Genomic DNA, 20,496 nt, shown 5'->3' with positions numbered 1-20,496 from the left:
ATATTTCGTTGGTGACATCACGACCGCCAATCCCAATACTGTTTTCAGTTTCCCAAATTTAGGCACGGTATGCCCCATCACATATAGAATACTAAAAAATGAATTCTTTTTATTATTACATTTCTAGATATGATTTTATTATTAAATTTATTATTTATTTTAATTACATTTCAACGAGTTTATGCGCAAAATAGCCTGCTACCATTTCACTATCAAAAATTGGCTTCCAAATTTTTTCATTTTTCCATCTTTTCCTTAGGATTAACTCTCAACATTAACTTTGCATTATAAGTCTTTCTATGACAAACTGATATCATACTTCTGGCTTCTATTTAATATTAACTATGATATATTCCAATTAATTCTATAGAAGCCTCTACTCCTTTGGCATTCTGTTTTCAATTTCCTAGATTTTTTAAATAACGTATGCCTTTCCCATATGGAAATGTGGAATTTGAATAAAATGATGGTCCATACACATTTATCTTATTTAAACTCCATTTCAATAGTGTTTTTACTATTTCTAGCCCAATATATCCTGATAACTTGATTCTCAGCAATGACAAAATAATATGTTTGTATTAATTTCATTCGAAAAAAGATATTCCACAAAGTATCACAGAGTACTATGTATCATTTTAAAAACTTCATATTAAGAGGAACCCGCGTACAAAACATCGATCTTAGAAAGATCTTAATTTTGACTTGAACTATAATCGTAAGATCTTAGAAAGATCTTAATTTTGACTGAAATATAATCGTAATATCTTACATTCGTCTTTCAGGCAGTCTTGCTTTGGATCACGAACAAGACGAATATGTAAGATATTTCTATGATATTTCTACTACTTGAAAATGGTATTTTTGATTTGCAAATATAGGACAGCCCGCGTAAAAAAATTTGGACTTGCAAAGCGCTTGGATTCGGCTGGAAAGATCCTCGAAAGATCTTGGAAAGGTCTTTCCAGTGTATTGGAAAGTAGCTTGCTCTGTCCCGCCAGCAAGACAAGTTCCGAGCTCTTGGAAAGCGCTTTCCAAGACAATTCGAAATTTGAGAAAGTAAGAAGAATAGGTTATAATTAATTTGTTTATTTATTTATTTTCATATATTTGTTATTATGATTATTGATTAATACAGATATTAATTAATTTTACTGCATGAAATTTTTTTTCCGCGGTGGGACTCGAACCTGGAACCGATGCCAATCTCACGTACAGCTTTCTGACGTTTGCACCATTCAGCTAAACTTGGATTTATATATCGATTGCTATTTTAGCGTAGGGGGAAGTACCCTAAGCTCCGACAGTCCCTAAGATCGGACACTATTTGATTTGGTCGTTTGAAGCCCCCCACCTTTTGACTATCATCACTATTAGAACAAAGCTGTCACGTGTGCTACGCGGTAGGTTGGGCGTAAGCGTGTCGAAGCCTGTTAACAAGCAAGAGCGTTCGCAAATTTTTCATCGCATAATATCTTGTTGCAAGCAATATTTAGGTATTTGTAAAAGCCACTAACATTTGAAAATTGAAACAACCAATACTACTTATTGTTACTAGGTATGTCACCTTTTATATTCCTTTCCTATTTTTAAGATTGATAAAATCCTTTAAGACCAGGCAAAATTTTTGTATGAATCCAAATTTCCTTAAAACCGAACACCTGAAAGATCCCTTAATGTCGGACAAATTAACATTTATGATTTCTTAATTCTAGTGACTCGTATCGAATATTTGTTCAAATTAAATATGAGTAGACAACGTGAAAAGACTCAGTCAGTTGATAAATCAAAAAATACTGCGTTCTACATGAAAAAGGCTATTGATAAGGTTCTAAGTAGAGAATTATCTTTACGAAAATCATCAATAATTTATAATATTCCTAAGAGTACACTGCATGATTATATAAAATGATTAAAACGAGGTGAAGAAATTAAATTATTGGTTAAACGAGGAAGATTTGAGCCAACTTTTAACGAAAAATTTGAGCAAGCTTTAGTAGAACACGTAGTTTACATGTCAAATAGATGCATGCCTCTCACTCGGAAAGAATTTTTAAAGCTCGCTTTTGACCTTGCCGAAAACTTGAAATTGGATCACAGATTTAATAAAACCACGAAATCTGCTGATCAACACTTCTACTATGATTTCATCAAACGTCATCCTGAGATAAGTCTAAGGAAACCAGAATCTACAAGCATTATGAGGGCTGTAGGCTTTAATAAGCCACAAGTAAATCGGTTTTTTGAGAATCTCAAAAATCTCTACGATAAATTTAATTTTGGTCCATCTAATATCTTTAATTGTGATGAAATTGGTGTTAGCACTGTTCACAAACAGATGAAAGTAATGACGTTAAAAGTTAATCGTCAAGTTGGCAAACTAACATCTGCAGAGCGAGGCAAAAATGTGACAGTTTTGTTTTGCATGAGTGCTGCCGGTTATTTTATCCCTCCTTACTTCATATTTCCTCGGCAGAGGGTCAATGAGAGACTAATGATCAATGCTCCATCAAATAGTATAGCTATGGCACAACCAAACGGATGGATGAATGCTGATTTTTTTTTAAAATGGCTTCAACACTTTGTAAGGTATTCTTAACCTTCCAAAGAACACCCAGTGCTACTTCTTTTAGACGGACACTGCAGTCACAAAAGTCTTGCTGTTATAACTTATGCAAAAGATAATCATGTGCACATGTTAAGCACGCCACCCCATACAACTCATAAGTTACAATCCTTGGACAGAGTTTTCATGAAACCTTTTAAAGATGCATATTCTGAGGCATGCGGATCATGGATGAGAGCTAATGCCGGATTAAGAATAACAGAGTATGAAATAGCTGGAATGGTAGCACAAGCTTTTACACTTGTCGCCCGTTTAGAAATAGCCAAATCTGGATTTCAATGCACGGGAATTATGCCTTATAACCCAAATGTCTTCAATAACTTAGATTATTTGCTTCAGCTGTAACAGACGTTCCAGCCAAAGATAAAGAGAGTGTTGAATCACAACCGTCAACAAGTAGCACTATTGTTGATGAAATTCACAAAGTATCCCCTGTCCCAGATGCTTCAGCAAGAAGAATAACAAATCGGCGACGAAAGGCTGAAAAAAGTGAAATTTTGACATCTTCTCCTTTCAAAAAAGAGCTTGAAAATAAAACTATCCCATTAAAAACCTCTAAATACAAGGTAGCAGCTTTTAAAGGAAAAAAGACCAACGATCTTGGAAAAATAAAGAACTTTAAAAAATTATCTGCTTCATTAGCAAAATCTCAAACTGAGGCTACCACTTGTTTATTGTGTTTAGAAAACAATGAAGAGGATTGAATTTTATGCCAAATGTGTAATAAGTGGGTACACGAATCTTGCACTGATCTCGAACCTGGTGAAGATCGTTACATTTGTGACTACTGCAAATAAAACAACAAAATATTTTTTTATAAATAAATATATAATTAATATTAATGTTCCTTAATATGTTAAATAAAATAGATACTTAGTCAATTTTAGTAGTTGCTCATTTCACCTATTATAATAACTAGAAAGGCTATTTCAAGACAAAAGTAATGACTGTCCGAAACTAGGGGACCCTTTTATGATCTGCTATATAATACTGTGTATCTTAAATATCCAAATTTTACAGTTTTAGCTTATTTTAATATTATTTTTATGTTAGTAACATTAGCTTATATAATATAGATTAGTTTCTATTAACTTAAAGTGAGATGTAGAAATTATTGATCACTTTATTTAAAAAAAAGCTTAAGTGTCCGATACTAGGGTACTTCCCCCTATATAGAAACAATAGACAAATATGTCGTATTCTGATGTCAGCGACAAGATTACTTGTGGACGACTTTTAAGGCCTGAAATTAGTAACAAGACATTATAGGGACGTCTTTAGGATCTGAATGCTGTGCAGGATATTTTACGAAGCTAAAGCTAGCGTTCGATGCGAGCAATTCGATAAAGCTCAACATAGCCTGAAGTAAGCAAGTAATGAAAATAAAAAAATATGCATCTTCTTCCTTATTTCACAAGAAACAGATCCTTATAGGTTAAAAAGTGGACCCGGCAAGGGAAACAGCTGAAAGAAAATAGTAGATGCTTAGAATGCGCGACCTTTTTGCAGATTTCTCTATGTTTTAGCTAAGTTTAACCCCGCTGCTACCCACAGAAAATTCGTCAGTTAATTAAACAAGTATGCATCTTCTTTCTTATTTCATAAGAAAGATATCCATATAGGTTAAACAGTGGAGCCAGCAAAGGAAATAGGTGAAAAAAATGATTGAAAGTAATAAAGTGCGACTTATTCATACAGTTTTCTATTATTCGCTTAAATTTTATCTCACTGCTGCCAATACGAAGTTTGTTAGCCAATTAAAAAAATATGCATCATCTACCTCTTTTCATAACGAAGAGATCCATATAGGTTAAGAAGTGTTGTAACCGGCGAGGGAAATAGCTGAAAAAATTATAGAATCTAAAAATGTGCGACGTATTCGCAAATATTTTACGTTTATTATGATCCGAATTCACTAATTTTCTTCGGCTATTTCCCTTGCTGGCTCCACTGCTTAACCTATATGGATATTTTTCTTATGAAATAAGAAAGAAGATGCATACTTGTTTAATTAACTGACGAATTTTCTGTGGGTAGCAGCGGGGTTAAACTTAGCTAAAACATAGAGAAATCTGCAAAAAGGTCGCGCATTCTAAGCATCTACTTTTTTCCTTCAGCTGTTTCCCTTGCCGGGTCCACTTTTTAACCTATATGGATCTGTTCCTTGTGAAATAAGGAAGAAGATGCATATTTTTTTATATTCATTGCTTGCTTACTTCAGGCTATGTTGAGCTTTATCGAATTGCTCGCATCGAACGCTAGCTTTAGCTTCGTAAAATATCCCGCACAGCATTCAGATCCTAAAGACGTCCCTATAATGTCTTGTTACTAATTTCAGGCCCTAAAAGTCATCCACAAGTAATCTTGTCGCTGACATCAGAATACGACATATTTGTCTATTGTTTCTATATACGCTAAAATAGCAATCGATATATAAATCCAAGTTTAGCTGAATGGTGCAAACGTCAGACAGCTGTACGTGAGATTGGCATCGGTTCCAGGTTCGAGTCCCACCGCGGAAAAAAAATTTCATGCAGTAAAATTAATTAATATCTGTATTAATCAATAATCATAATAACAAATATATGAAAATAAATAAATAAACAAATTAATTATAACCTATTCTTCTTACTTTCTCAAATTTCGAATCGTCTTGGAAAGCGCTTGCCAAGAGATCGGAACTTGTCTTGCTGGCGGGACAGAGCAAGCTACTTTCCAATACACTGGAAAGACCTTTCCAAGATCTTTCGAGGATCTTTCCAGCCGAATCCAAGCACTTTGCAAGTCCAAATTTTTTTACGCGGGCTGTCTTATATTTGCAAATCAAAAATACCATTTTCAAGTAGTAGAAAGATCATAGAAATATCTTACATATTCGTCTTGTTCGTGATCCAAAGCAAAACTGCCTGAAAGACGAATGTAAGATCTTACTAAGATCTTACGATTATATTTCAGTCAAAATTAAGATCTTTCTAAGATCTTACGATTATAGTTCAAGTCAAAATTAAGATATTTCTAAGATCGATTTTTTTTACGCGGGAATCTGTATATCAACATTTCCGAGCGTAATTTGCGCCAAACGAAACGGCCTCATTTCGTAACCGATGTTAACGTTTATACTCCTTTTTGAAAACACCAGAAGATTATATAGCGATCTTCGTTGGCAGATTTTTAAACAAATGAAAAAATAAAAAAAAAAAATTTTTAAAGTGAAATTTCAAAAATCGGCCGACGAAGATCGCTAGATAATCTTTTGGAGTTTCGAAAATGTGCATAAACGTTAAAATCGGTTAAGAAATGAGGCCGTTTCGTTTGGCGCAATTTTCGCTCTATATTGTCGATATACAGATTCCCCTTAATATACTAATCTAATTCCATAAATTAACGATTACCCCATTTGCATTAATAAAAATAGTACCTCAATAATTATTGGTGAGGTTAATGGAGACTTACATCAGGCAGCTTTATTCTCAACAATATTTGACAAAAAACATTTTGTTTTAGTTTCACCTGAAAATGACAGCACTAAGTAAACAAAACAGGACTATACATTAGTCTAATTTTCTTATGTCAAGTTTTCTGTTGAGTAATAATGTTTAAAGCTGAAAGATATTCTTCTTTGCTTTATACCTACTGTTAAGAGGATCCAAAATCGAGACAGAATTTGAATTGAGAAAATATAAAATATAAGGAACAAACAATTTCCCTATTCAAAAAAATAGTTTATTGCCCTAATGGTGCTAAAACTTTAGTTTCTTTTAGAAATAAACAAAAAATTATTTTTTTGATATAAGAGCTACATTAGTAAATCTAGAATACCTTCCAAATATTTAAGAATACTTGTTTTTTATTGACATGAACTTACTCGTTGATGTTTGCTACAGGGCGCTATAGTTTTACTTTTTCAAAATTATTTGAAAGAAAAAAAATATTGTTTACAATTTTTGTTTTACGAATTTCGAAAAACTCACTCCGTAGCGCTCCTAAACATACAGAGTAGAGTACACCACAAAAAACAGACTTCGCCTGTAAAAAAAGGCGGCAAGTACATAAACCATTTAGCATAAATAATATAGTAAAATTATCCAATTAAAAAAAATAGTGAAATCCAAATATTAGGCAAGTGTATTTTTTCACCTTAGCAAAAGTTAAATTTTTGAAAAAAAAAGGAACAACAAAGTTACTTACCGGGCCCGTAATGTCCATGCACAGTGGGAAATTGAATCGTGTGTGAGATTCAGCTATAGCGTAGTACAGCAAATTTCATGTTAAAATACAGAGTGAAGTTAGCCGAACCACAGACGATTCTATTTCTCACTGTGCATGGACATTACGGGGCCGGCGAGTAACTTTGTTGTTCCTTTTTTTTTCAAAAATTTAACTTTTGCTAAGGTGAAAAAATACACTTGCCTAATATTTGGATTTCACTATTTTTTTTAATTGGATAATTTTACTATATTATTTATGCTAAATGGTTTATGTACTTGCCGCCTTTTTTTACAGGCGAAGTCTGTTTTTTGTGGGATTTCATAACGTTTTGTAAGAGTATAATATTTAAAAAATTAAATAATTCTTTTAATTTTTCTACAGAATTTAAAGAAAATTTCCACACTTCTCATTTTTTGAAATAGCAGCGTTTAACTAATAAAATAATATATATTAACATTGAAAAAATATCACAGTCAACACATTGAATTTATTGATATTTTTAATGCATTCTGCATAAATGAACTTCATAATTAATGCCCCGGCTACTTGTTTAATGTTTTCAGTTTCACTATAATAAAAGTTTGATTAAATTTTTCATAATCAATAAACATACTTTCAACATATAAAAATAATTAAGTAAAATGTATGTTTTAATTAATTTACATTTTCTGTTTATCAACATTTGACTTTTACCACCATCTGACCTTGCTAGACTTCACTAGTTTCATCAACTACTTGAGTTGATATTGGGGCAAGGCTGGACAAGCAATTCGCAAAGCTTTGAATAAGCTACAATCAAGCATATATTCAAAGCTGACAATGTCGTTTTGCATACCACGTTTCTTTTTAGCACCTATTACTATCGCATTTATGCTGCTAATTCTTGACAAAGGTGACATAGGGGAGATACATTGGCGAGTCGTCCTTATAACATTTCCTGTGCCAGAGTCCTCAAATGTTCGTTTCGCTAATTTCTATACACTGTTGAAACTGGTCGGGTTTCTGGTGCTGCAAAATGGAGTGGAAACAATTAATTTTTGGACTGAGTTTCAATTAAGAATAAACGTGCATTTTTTCATCCATACCAATGACCAGTATACTGCCTTTGGCCTAGAATACTAGCATAGGTAACGGAGGAAAACAATCAGCAGTTACTAACTCAATTTTACAGAATATCATCTAATGATTTTCATCCTTAAATTATGGCTGAGCAATGGGTAACGTTTTTCTGGAATTGGCTTATTCTTACTTTGCCAATCTTTCAATGCTTTCATCTTTGCCTGTTTCAAATATCAGAATGCAGGAGTGAAAAGCCAAATTTTTGATTAAACTCCAATAGTCAGTGTGTGTGCGAACCTTCCTCCTTGGATTTTTATTTCAATTGTACCAAATGTATTTAAGTCAAAGCACAAGTATTACTATTTGCTATAATACACTTGCACAGTGACTGTAAAATATTAAATGATAACATCTGAGTAAACCTAAAATCAAATTCATCATTTAAAAATCTCAATTCTTCAAAAAAAATTATATTTTAAAGAAACATGAATCATTCCATTTGTTAATCAACATTTGACTTTTTACCAACATCTGACTTTGCAAAACTTCAGTAACTCCATCAGATGCTTGAGGTGATACAGAGGCATGACTGGACAAGCAATTCGCAAAGCTTTAAATAAACTACAATCAAGGATATAATTAAAGCTTACATTGTCGTTTTGCATACCACATTTCTTTTTAGCACCAATTACTGTCACATTTATGCTGCTAATTCTTGACAAAGGTATAACCTATCGGACAGATGAAACCCACATCAGTTTAAAGAGAAGAAACAACTAAAAATGTATTTTGTTAATGATTTCAATACCTGGAAGTTTAGCATATGGTTTTCAAATACTTTAACAATTTCTTGCAATTAATATGCTCTTGATAATCACCGATGCACATAAATGTTGAAAGTATACTTCTCCTTGGCACAGTGTTGAAAATATATAAATATTAATCTTACTTCATCTAGTCAACTCTATCCTCAGCAACTTAATCCACGTAGTTTCATCCTCAGCAATCAAGAGACACGGTGTATATTATATTTTAATCTTTCACTCCACACAGCTCGACCCTTAGCAGTCAGATAATAAACACATCACTATTTAATCTGCAATAAAATCACACAAAGTACCAGAAAATATATTACATTTTATATCATAAAATTCATTGTTATACTTATCTAATCTGTTGATTCCTTTATGTAATTAAAAATCCTTTTAATGAATATAACCTCATCAAATTTAAAGAAGAACAGCCTAATCATGTTTTTTCATTTATTTATTGCATAATTAGGTTCAAATTGTTTTAAGGTTAATACTGTCAATCTTGCAGCTTAAACTGATTTACCGTAATAAACGAAGTAAAACATATATCTAGGAGATACACACAGACACACTGTTTACGATTGTGTGCAACTATATTTATGTTTACGTCTACTGACGTCACTAAACCTACGTTAAGCAGCCAACTTCAGCCCGAGACATACACTCTGGCTGGAGAAGAAGAAGAAGAAGATTATGAAGGAGAAGAATCTCAATTTTCGATATATATATAGCTAACTCAGTATGAGATCTCTGGATTGCATGAACCGTTTTTAATGTTCATGGTCTTAAATGAAAGCTTGTTCCAAACTAGTTTAAGGAAAGCTTTACTTAAATCATGACAGTGGATCATTCACGGAAATAAATCGGTTTGAAAATTGAGACGACCAAACCTACTGTATAAGTTAACGGTAGTGCTCGGCGGTATTGACATGTCATTATCTACTTTTATATTTAATTGCCGTCGAGACTTACCGTGTCTCTTGATAAATATTGTTAACAGGTAATACTTTATTAAACCATTAATACTCAACAGCATTGCCATTGTTATCAATAACCTGATTGAGCCTTCGAGGAATAGAGCTTACATTTTTCCACAAATTTCTGGAGTTGCTCTTAGCTCCTCACACATTCTTTTCATATGGTCTCTTAATGTTGCGGTTGTTCTTTCAATTTCTGGTATCTACCGTTTTGTAATAATGCCCCATATATTTACGATAACATTTAAATCTGGGGACTAGGATGGCCAATCCAGTACTGATATTTCTGGATGTTCCCTGAACCATCGTTTTGTCATCAGGAATGTATGTACACTAGGGTGATTCACAAAAAAAGTCGAAACAAATTTTTTTTAGTGCACATTTTTGTTATATTTTATGCATTAAAATAGAATTTTTCACCAAATTTGAAAGCTGTAACTCAATTTTAAAAGGTGGCGCAATTCATTTAATTATAATTTTTTTTCTGTAATATCTTTTTCGTCATAACCTATCATGATGTTACACAATTCAAACAAAATCAAGACCATATTATTTCTTTTAAGCATTTAACTGCACAATAATCATTATTTAGCTATTAACGGAAAATCCGTATATCGACATTACAGGACAAAAACTATTTCGCTTGCAACGTTGTCATTTGTTGACAGATTGTAAAGTAATTGCATGTTTTCGAAATGTCAGAAGGTTATTTACTAAATTATGTTAGGAAAATTAACAAAAAACGAGAAAAAAATTTATTTAAATAAATGCATTAAAACTATTAAAAAAACAACAAATAGATTGCAAAATCCCCCTACGTACTTTACTAGATAATGTTCTTACGTTTCCAAAAAGTCCACAAAAATGCAAATCCATCAAGAAATGACGATCTGCACTTGACATAAATAATGGAAGAATTTCGTATTGGCGACTTCCCGAACACGAATTTCTTCTATTATTTATTTCAAATGCAGCATCGTCATTTCTCGATGGATTTGCATTTTTGTGGACTTTTTGGAAAAGCAAGAACATTATCTAGTAATGTACGTTGGGGGATTTTGCGATTTAATTGTTGTTTCTCAATAATGTTAATTTATTTATTTAAACAAAAATATTTTTTCATTTTTTGTTAATTGTCCTAAGGGCACTTAGTAGATAAGCTTCTGGCATTGCCAAAAACCTGTAATAACTTTACAATCCGTCAACAAATGACGACGCTGCATGCGAAATAGTTTTCGCCCTGTAATGTCGGTATACGGATTCCCGTTAAGGGAATCCATGGAAATCCGAAATGTTAATTTCTATTTATCTTTTAGAATTTTATAAATATTAACTTATTGGTAAAGACTAATCTTATTCGTTGAGGTCTACCTTATGGTGATAAAGCTTCTGTTTATAAATAAAATTAAAAATGACCACCATATTTTAATTTGTAAACATAAAATGATGAAGAATATTGAAAAAAAGCTTTCACGGCTAAGATCAGAGGGCAATGAATAACTCGAAACAAAAATAATCTAGTATATTTAAATTTATAGAAAATAATTGCCAAAAACCAATTAGGCTAAACGAAGAACATATTTGAAACTTTTGTACTGGTGTTCATGCATAGTAATATGTTAGACAAGGACAAGAGCGTATTAGTTCTCTCCCTTTATTAAGAGAGTTTATTTTCTCCCTCCCTACTATACCCAGTCTAAATACGTCAACTTTTCCCGCTTACTAATATCCTTTTGATTGTGAGATTTCAGTGCCATAGTGCAATTGCGATTCCTTTTCAACTGAAAAGAAAGCTTTTTGAAAAATATATGGCTCTACTGTTAGTCCTCATGAATCAACTAAATTGGGTGTAATTTTCTAATCATAATATGACCTATAAAAGCTGTGAACATGAGGTAAAACTGCACGGATGTACCTCTTTCAGCTTGTTTTGTACGAGCTTCCATGTGTTGATCGGCATGAATCAACCCATACATAGAAGCAGTGATGCCAGAATCAAGCCCTTAGTAACGAAAATGAAGGTAGCCGTTAGCTAGCAGCAGTATAGAAAATTTGAAGGGAAGGGGTGCAAACACAGCTATGCCGGATCAGCATAGGTGTGATTTGGTCTTCGGGCAACTTCGGCTTTAGGCCCGGTACACACGGCCACACACGGCGGATTTTTGACGCGCGGGTGTCGCTGCAGTGCTGCTATTGCGGCTTCAAAGTACTAAAAATTGGGTAGATACACATGTAGCCACGGCAACGCTGCGGTGTCGCCATCGTCAATAAGACGCGAGCGATCACATAGCGGGCAGCGACTCAGCTTTATGACGTTGTATTGCTGTATTGTATTGAGTATTGCAGTCGATGTAGGAATGGACAAGTTTGATACAAAATTATTTATTGGGGAAGTACATAAATACCCTGAAATATGGAATGTAGCACACGAAAATTATTACGACAAAGTGAAAAAAAGAAATGCTTGGCTAAATATCTGTCGAATAATTTACAAAGAGTTTGATGAGAAAGGAGAAGCTGAACAAAATGAAATTTGTAAGTATTACATGTATCTATTATATATATAGCATTAATGAAGTATAAAGTATATTTTTTTAAATATAATCTCTTTGCCATGGTACGCTGCCTAAGTCAGAGACAAAATAATCAGCAAATTCATTTCTTATTTTACTATGCTTAGCTGTTCCTCGTAATGATGGTTGATGGTAGTCCAAATCAGAAAATGTTTCGGTGCATAATGTATCTAGAAAACATACCATCGCGTAATCTTATATAATTATGAAGAGCGCAACAAGTTTTAACTAATTGTTTAGTAAAACTATATCGGCATTAATAACCTTTTGGAAAATTTTCTACTTGTTAGTTAAAATGCCAAAAGCACTTTCGACATTTCGACATGCTCGAGATAGTCTGTAAAATATACGTTTCTTTTCCGATAAAACTTTGCCACTATAGGGTCTCATAATACGGTCGGATAAAGAAAATGCCTCATCACCAATAAATACAAAAGGCATTTGTGGATCTTTAGTTCTCGGAAGGGGTTGATCGTTTGGAATATTTAATTCAGATTTCTCCAGTTTTTGATAAAAGTCGGACTTTCGGAAAATTGTACTGTACGAATCTTTTCCAAAAAAAGCCAACGTCAATATAAATAAATTTATAGTCAGCATTAATAATGGCTAATAAAACTACAGAAAAAAAATTTTTTTAATTATGAAACAATGAGCCACTTATTCCTGGTTTCCTGATTTGCAAATGCTTGCCGTCAATAGATCCTAAGCAGTTAGAAATTTGATAGTTTTCGAAGTAGCCATCTGCAATTTCTTTCCAACGATTTTCAGTAAATGCAGGAAAGGATTCTTCTTTGATTACTTCCCAAATTGCAATGCATACTCTTCTTAAAATTGCGCCAATTGTTGAGTGGCCTATTTTATAAGTTAAATGAATATCTCGATCTGATCGCATCCGCTACCCAAATATCTAGAAAATAAAGGAAACCACAATTTTATATTGTTGATTTTTTTTTCGTTTAAAATATGTACTAACTATTGAAACAATAAAAATTTTAATATTTTAATGTTTTCTTTTAGGTATTTAGTACAATAAAAAATGGAAAAATATTAAAGATACATATAAGAAAAACACAGTAAAACAAATTAAATTTGGACAAGCAGCTGATCCCCGAAAAAAATATATATACGCAGAACAATTCTCTTTTTTACAACAAGCAGGAGCTGCAATAAGTACACAGTCCAGCCTAATTAACGATAATGAAATTAACCCAGAAGAAAATGAAACAATAGATCTTAATTATCCTGGCTCCATCATCGATCCCGCTCCGCGTTATGAAGTAAATAAAAGGAAACGTAAACGTGACGTAGAGTTAGCTTTATTAGATTTTATGAAAGCTTCAGTCCCTGTAAATACGCCGACACAACTCTGTGCGGATATGTCATTCTTTGCAAGTCTAAATCCTGCAATTAGTGCTTTTACAGAAGACGAGAAACTTGAATTTCGTTTTGAAATTTGTAATATCATAAAACGAATGCGCTCAAAAAGCGCTACTGCTTCAATAAGAAATACATTTACGGAGGAATATTCAAGAAACTCTTTTCAATCAATTTTTCATGTAATACCTTCCCCTTCCCTACCTACTGCTATTAGGAAAAGATATTATAACCAACCCCCACAACGTTTTCAACAGCCTTCTCATCAGCTTCACACATATTATCCGTCGCCTATCCTTACTATTTATACCCCTACACCCGCTACTACACCTTCTCCTTTTACACAATCAGCAATATCGCCTACTTCATCTACATTTTCAAATACAATATGACTCGTGTAATAATTAATTCATGAATAAATATTTATTTTCTGAATAAGTATGAATAATTATGACATTAATTCTTACTTACCTTAAAGTTACTGCTAGCATTTCAACAGAAGGTATAGCTTTTTTCATCACTGTATCTTTTTTTTTATCCTGTCATATATCCTTGTTGATAACTCATGGAAAGACTGAACACTCATACGAAAGTAGTTATAAAATTTTCTACTATTTTTTCGTAAGCCCGCGAATTTTTTTTGAAAATCTTCGTGCGCCAATCTTCTATTCGTAAAAGGACTTATCCAAATTTGCTGTTGTTTCTTTTGACAATAGTATTTATAAACGAAATACGCGAAAGCAACACGTTTTCTACCCGGTATGTCCATTTCTGATAGATGTCTAAATCAAACAAGTTTATTAACCACCTTTGTCGTAATTGTTCGTAATAAAATTACGCAGAGATACTGTTCAGTAGTCGCATCTTAAACTATGGGAAATGGAATCGCCGTCCTTATCTGCAATAGTATATTATAGGAATTTCGTAAAAGATATACGGAGTCAAGTTAACTGAAAGGTTCATCGATCAATTTCCTACGTTGTACGTGTCCATCCAAAAAGAGATTACCGCCGCGGCGTCACGGCGTCACTCGCGCGTCAAAAAACCGCCGTGTATACCGGACCTTAGAAGAAGAGCGCGACTACCGCTAACGAACATGACTTCACAGTTTAGTCGTAGCACGCACACTCTTCCACCGGTAAAAACGTGTATCGGTCTCCTTCGATATGCTTCAGTAGGTCTCGGGAGTGAGAAGGAACGATTTGATTCTCAGACCTCTATGTCTCTCTTAAATGCTGCGTTTACGCAAAAACTCGAAGCAAATCAAAATCCTTTTACTAATTTAGTTTTTAATTTTGATAAAATGTTTATATATAGCCATTAAATAATTAGTTTGGTAATAAATACAAAAAATGCGTACTAATTATAACAAATAATGAGTTGAGGTATAATAAACTCAATGTTTTTATATTAATCTGCTAACAAATGCATTTTTTTATTTATTATTGAGTCCAATAAATTAATAGCTATTAAAAAATAAATTCCTTGTAATGAAAAAAACTGAAAAAATTTTAAATTTCGCCAAGACTCAAACCAGAGCCTGCCGCGTGACAAACTGCAGCCTTACCACCTTTTCAACAGTGCTCATTTAGTTTCCCAAAAGCAAAACAGCCTGTTAAAGAATTACTACAATTCTTTCATTAACTTGTCATAAACGATCAAGAATTAGCTGCAATAATAAATACATTTCTTTACACAGCATTATTGCACTAAATTTATTGTAATTAATTTGAAGCATATTTTGCATGAAGATTCGACAGTTTAAGGGTAACAATGTAATACTCTAAATACAAAACTATTTATATACTCAACTATCATAAATTATTCGATTACACGCATAACATATATTGTAATATTACTTAATTAATTTATGACAATGGAGCAAATGAATAGTTTTTTATTTAGAGTACTGTATGGATACCCTAAACTGTCATATCTTCATGCAAAATGTATGCTTCAAATTAAAAACAATAAATTTAGTGCAATAATGCTGTGTAAATGAATGTATTTATTATTACAGCTAATTCTTGATCGTTTATGACGGTTTAATGAAAGAATTGTAGTCAGTCTTTAAAAGGCTGTTTTGCATTTGGTACACTAAGTGAGCGCTGTAGCACAGACGGTAAGGTTGCCATTTATAACGCGGCGGGCTCGTGTTCGAGTCTTGGCGAAGTTTAAAATTTTGTCAGGTTTTTTTCAATACAAGGGAATTTTTTTTTAATAACCATTAACTTTTTAGACTCAATCATGATTAAATAAATGCATGTGTTAGCAGGTTAATATAAAAACATTGAGTTTATTATACCTCAACTCATTATTTGTTATAATTAGTACGCATTGTTTGTATTTATTACCAAATCTTATTATTTAATGGCTACATATACACATTTTATAAAAATTAAAAACTAATTTAGGAAAAAGATTTTGATTTGCTTCGAGTTTTTGGGTAAACGTAGCATTTAAGTGAGACAGAGAAATCTGAGAATCAACATCGTTCCTTCTCGCTTCCGAGACCTACCGAAGCTTGTCGAAGGAGACCAATACATGTATGTACCGCTGGATGAGTGTGCGTGCTACGACTGAACTGTGAAGTCGTGTTGGTTAGCGATAGTCGCTCTTCTTCTAAAACCGAAGTTGCCCGAAGTCCAAATTACAGCTATGCTGACCAGAAACCTAGCTGTGTTTGTACCCCTTCCCTTCAAATTTTCGATACTGCTGCTGGCTAACGGCTACATTCCTTCTCGTTGCTGAGGGTTTGATTCTGGCATCACTGCATAGAAGTACGTGATAAAGCACGTTGAAATATATACATTCGTAGAGTTTTATCCAATTTGCTTGGCCTCTAGATATCAGTTTATGATAATAAATTGATGCAGAGCCGTTGAATCATGAAGAATAGGGTTAAAGCCAGACATATATCGAAATAGCTTTCTTTTCACCTAAAAATCAATAATAATTGCACTGTTGTGATACGAAACCACAATGATAAAAACATTAGTAAGCATGAGCTCTGAATGTTGATTCGTTTGTGTCAATCAACACATAAAAACTGGCAACAAAGCATTCTGAGATTCGTGTTTCCGTAAAGTTCCATACAATTTCCTCAGCTCCTAAAGGTCAGATTGTGATAAAAAAATTATGCACGACTTCAGTATGTCATAAGGATTGAGGGTAAACACATAGATATTTTAAAATGCTTTCTTTTCAGCTGAAAATAAATCGTAATTGCACTGCCGCGCTGTAATGTTAGACCGTGTGCGAAACAGCGTCCCAAGTCGGCTCCGAACCTGTGGTCAGATTGGAAGGTTTTATTCTAGAATAAAATATTCAAAGCCAAGGTAATAGGCAAAATGAGTTTTTTATTTAAATAAATAAAAATGTACAAAATTTACAATATATATTTACACAAGAACCGCTAGACTAAAATTATCGACTTCCTACGGAATTTGTTCTCGTCAAGTTCTAGGGAATTTCGACAGACGAAGATTCCCAACAACCCCAGAGACTAGAATTCCCCAGAAAGGAACGCGGACTTAGAAACTCCCGGACTGGACAATTTTCCCTGGGGTATTCCCCAGTAAAATCCCCAGCCACGGGAGGAAGCGAAGTTGGTGAAGTGATTTGGGGAAGGGGAAGGCCCCTTACCCCGCAGCTTCCTTCTCCACGAGCTCTAGTGGCTCCGAGCCACTCCAACCCCTAGGGTGAATCTACCCCTCCCCATTACCCGACTCTTGCGAGAGCCCTGGATTCAATGGTAGGGAACACAGGGTTGGAAAGAGTCCTCGGAGGCAGTGTGGTAGGGGAAAGAGAGGGTTGAATTTCTCCCGGGAAGTCCCCGGAGAAATCTCCCTTAGGAGGGAGGAAAGTGCCGCAGAAGGGAAGCCCCTTCTTGGAAGGCGGTGGTTGGTTGGGTGATACTTACCAAGTATTTTACCCGATGAGTTCGCCGATGGAGGCGCTCTTGGATGGCCGTGGAGGCGCTGCCGAGGAGGCGTCAAAAAAGAAAGGCCGAAAAGGCGACAAAAACTGCTGCTGTTGCTGCTGCTACGCAGGCTGTCGAGCAAGTTTGGGGTGCGATGGGTCCTTATCAAGGACCCATCTAAGTAATTACGCGACACTAATCTTGCCAGCGAGAGAGCTGCTGCGGGCGCTGGCCACCTAGTGGCCAAGCGCGCAAGTAGTGTCGCTGTCGCGGCCGCGACGCGCTAGGGCCTGAAGACGCGCAAGCGCGCCGCGGAGAGATAAAGACAGATAGAGCGGCTAGACGCTGTCGGTCTAGCCGTCTACTGTCAGCGCAAGAGAGAAAGGGAGATATAGCAGAAATGTGGAATCTACTTCTTAGCATTTTGCTCCTCCCAATCTCGAACAGACCGACATGGATATTAGTTAACGACATTTGTGTTGTGTTTAAGCTTAGGCTAGTAAGTACAAAATTAATGTTTCGAATAAAACTCGAGAGCTAATACACTTGACTTTATCTAACATATTACCATACATTTGCATCAGGAAAGCAATTTGAAATCTGTTGTTTGTTTAGCTGAATTGGTTTTTGCCAAATATCTTCTATAATTTTAGAAATATTAGATGGTTTAGGTTTCTCACACACACACACAATTTACTCATTACGCTCTGGTCCATTGCCATAAAAGCATAATTTTAATAATCTTTATGATCTTTTTGCAAACTACAAACTAATATAATTGTTGTTACTTTTAATCTTTCCTTTCTTGAAAAACTACTTCTTTACCGCCACAGGATGGACATCGACTGATAAGTTTATTTCTTATAAAAAAGTGAATATTTCTAAATTTTTAAATAATTGCAAGGAAAAATTTTTATTTTCGATGTGTCCCCTTACCATTTTAATATTTAGCAGACTACATAATCTCCTTTGCTTATTCTTCGCTCAAACATGTTTTTGTATAACTTGGAAAAATTTAACGATGCAAAAAATTGTACAATAGTTTTATTCAAAGAATGAGCCTTTTCAAGCATTAAGGCTTGGTCATCATTTCTCAGAAACTCAATATAAGTATGCGCATAATATATATATTAATATGAAATTTATTTCCAGTGCTTGCCAAGTATGTACCCCAAATGCAACAAATGTGGTGTGGAGCGACTGTCAGTGCGTACTTGCTGATGGAGTTGAACGTGGTATATTAACTGCTAATAGAATGATTCCTGGACCAAGTATTCAAGTTTGCCAAGGTGACAAAGTAGTAGTTGACGTGGAAAATCATATGGAAGGTATGGAAGCCACTCTTCATTGGCATGGAGTATGGCAGAAAGGCTCTCAATACTATGATGGCGTGCCTTATGTAACGCAATGTCCTATTCAAGAAGGAAATACATTTAGGTATGTTCTATTTTATTTAAATTAAGCTGGCCATAGAATTCAGTTATTTCGTATGAATTCATACCTTTAGTCTATAATGTAGCATTCCTCAATTTGGGTATAAAGGCCCTAGCGGAATAAGATAGAGAAATCAGACCCCGTAGTATACCAGATCTACATTGTGATCACATAATTGTTACAATTAAAAAGTAAATTTACAAAAATTTAGTCCCCTCAAATTATCTTTTTTTAATGTATCCCACAAAAAACAAGCTTCGCTTGTAAAAAAGGCGGCAAGTACATTAATCGTCTAGCATAAATAATATAATAAAATAAAATATTCGATTTAAAAAAATTAGTGAAATCCAAATGTTAGGTAAGTATATATTTTTACTGTAGCAAAAGTTAAAATTTTGAAAAAATAATAGTAACACAACAAAGTTACTTGCCTGGCCCGTTGTATGCTATGGCATTAAATAGCCACATTTTGAATTTACAAGAAACAACGCTTATGTTGTAAAATAGCAACTTAGGTATGAACTTTATGGGCCCGGCAAATAACTTTGTTCTGTTACTAATATTTTTTAGAAATTTTAACTTTTGCTACAGTAAAGATATATGTATACTTACCTATCATTTGGATTTCACTAATTTTTTTAAATCGAATATTTTATTTTATTATATTATTCATGCTAGACGATTAATGTACCTGCCGCCTTTTTTTACAAGCGAAGCTTGTTTTTTGTGGGATTATCAATGTTATGAATATATGTAGATCTCAGGTTATTAAGTCAGTTCTATCCTCTGTAATGTTAAAAATATAAATTTCAGTGTATCCAGTCATTTCTGACTTTCACAATGAAAAAAGGGTTATTTTATTTTAATTTAATCTGAAAAAGAAACTCCACAAAGTACCACAAAATTTACTGCATTCTATATTGTAAAATAGAATGTTATACTTATCTGATTATATTGGTTCCTCTTATTATAATTACGGTAGTTCTTCACCAAATTAGATTTCTGGATAACCTTCTGAAAAAAATATTAAATTTTTCTTTAAAGTTTAAAGAATATTATAGAATTTTTTCAACTATTGTTACCGAATTAATTTCCTAGACAAAAATAATGAAAATTGCTTAATTTTAAACGTTGTATATGCAGTATGCATGTTATAAACTGTTAAGTGCAATAATATTAATATTTCACTTCCGAAAGCCTCTGCAGAAATCAACTAAAAACTGGAGTATGAAAGCTAAAGATTTGCACTTTTTAATGATTAAATAAAAACTCAGTCTTACCGAATTAATTTAAAAGATATTTTATATAGAAATATGGAAAACGTGATTTGATTATAACCTTACCCGTTTGCATTGTAAACGTGGCAACGCTGCATCGCTTTGATTCTAAGTCAAAAATTTGGCGCGCAATTCAAATCGTTATGATAAAATAAAAAAACTTTGATATAATAATTATTTTTATTCTTATTTATTATGGTCCTCTTATATTCTTTGACAAAGATAAATATATT

General features: G+C 33.6%; 1 protein-coding gene across 1 annotated transcript in view; it reads left to right on the top strand.

The window, feature by feature from the left end:
- The window catches only part of stw (straw), a 234,711-nt gene that overhangs the window by 12,224 nt on the left and 201,991 nt on the right, over positions 1-20,496 (top strand). The window contains exon 3 of the mRNA XM_066726085.1: positions 18,705-18,989. Coding sequence (XP_066582182.1) covers positions 18,705-18,989 — 285 coding nt within the window. The remainder of the gene's footprint in view (positions 1-18,704; positions 18,990-20,496) is intronic.

This window comes from Prorops nasuta, unplaced genomic scaffold, assembly GCF_024137725.1.
Source record: "Prorops nasuta isolate Cenicafe-Biocafe unplaced genomic scaffold, Cenicafe_Pnas_1.2 PNAS00001, whole genome shotgun sequence".
Lineage (NCBI taxonomy): Eukaryota > Metazoa > Arthropoda > Insecta > Hymenoptera > Bethylidae > Prorops > Prorops nasuta.
Note: the sequence above shows the minus strand (reverse complement) of the source record. Positions and strands in the feature narration are given on the sequence as shown.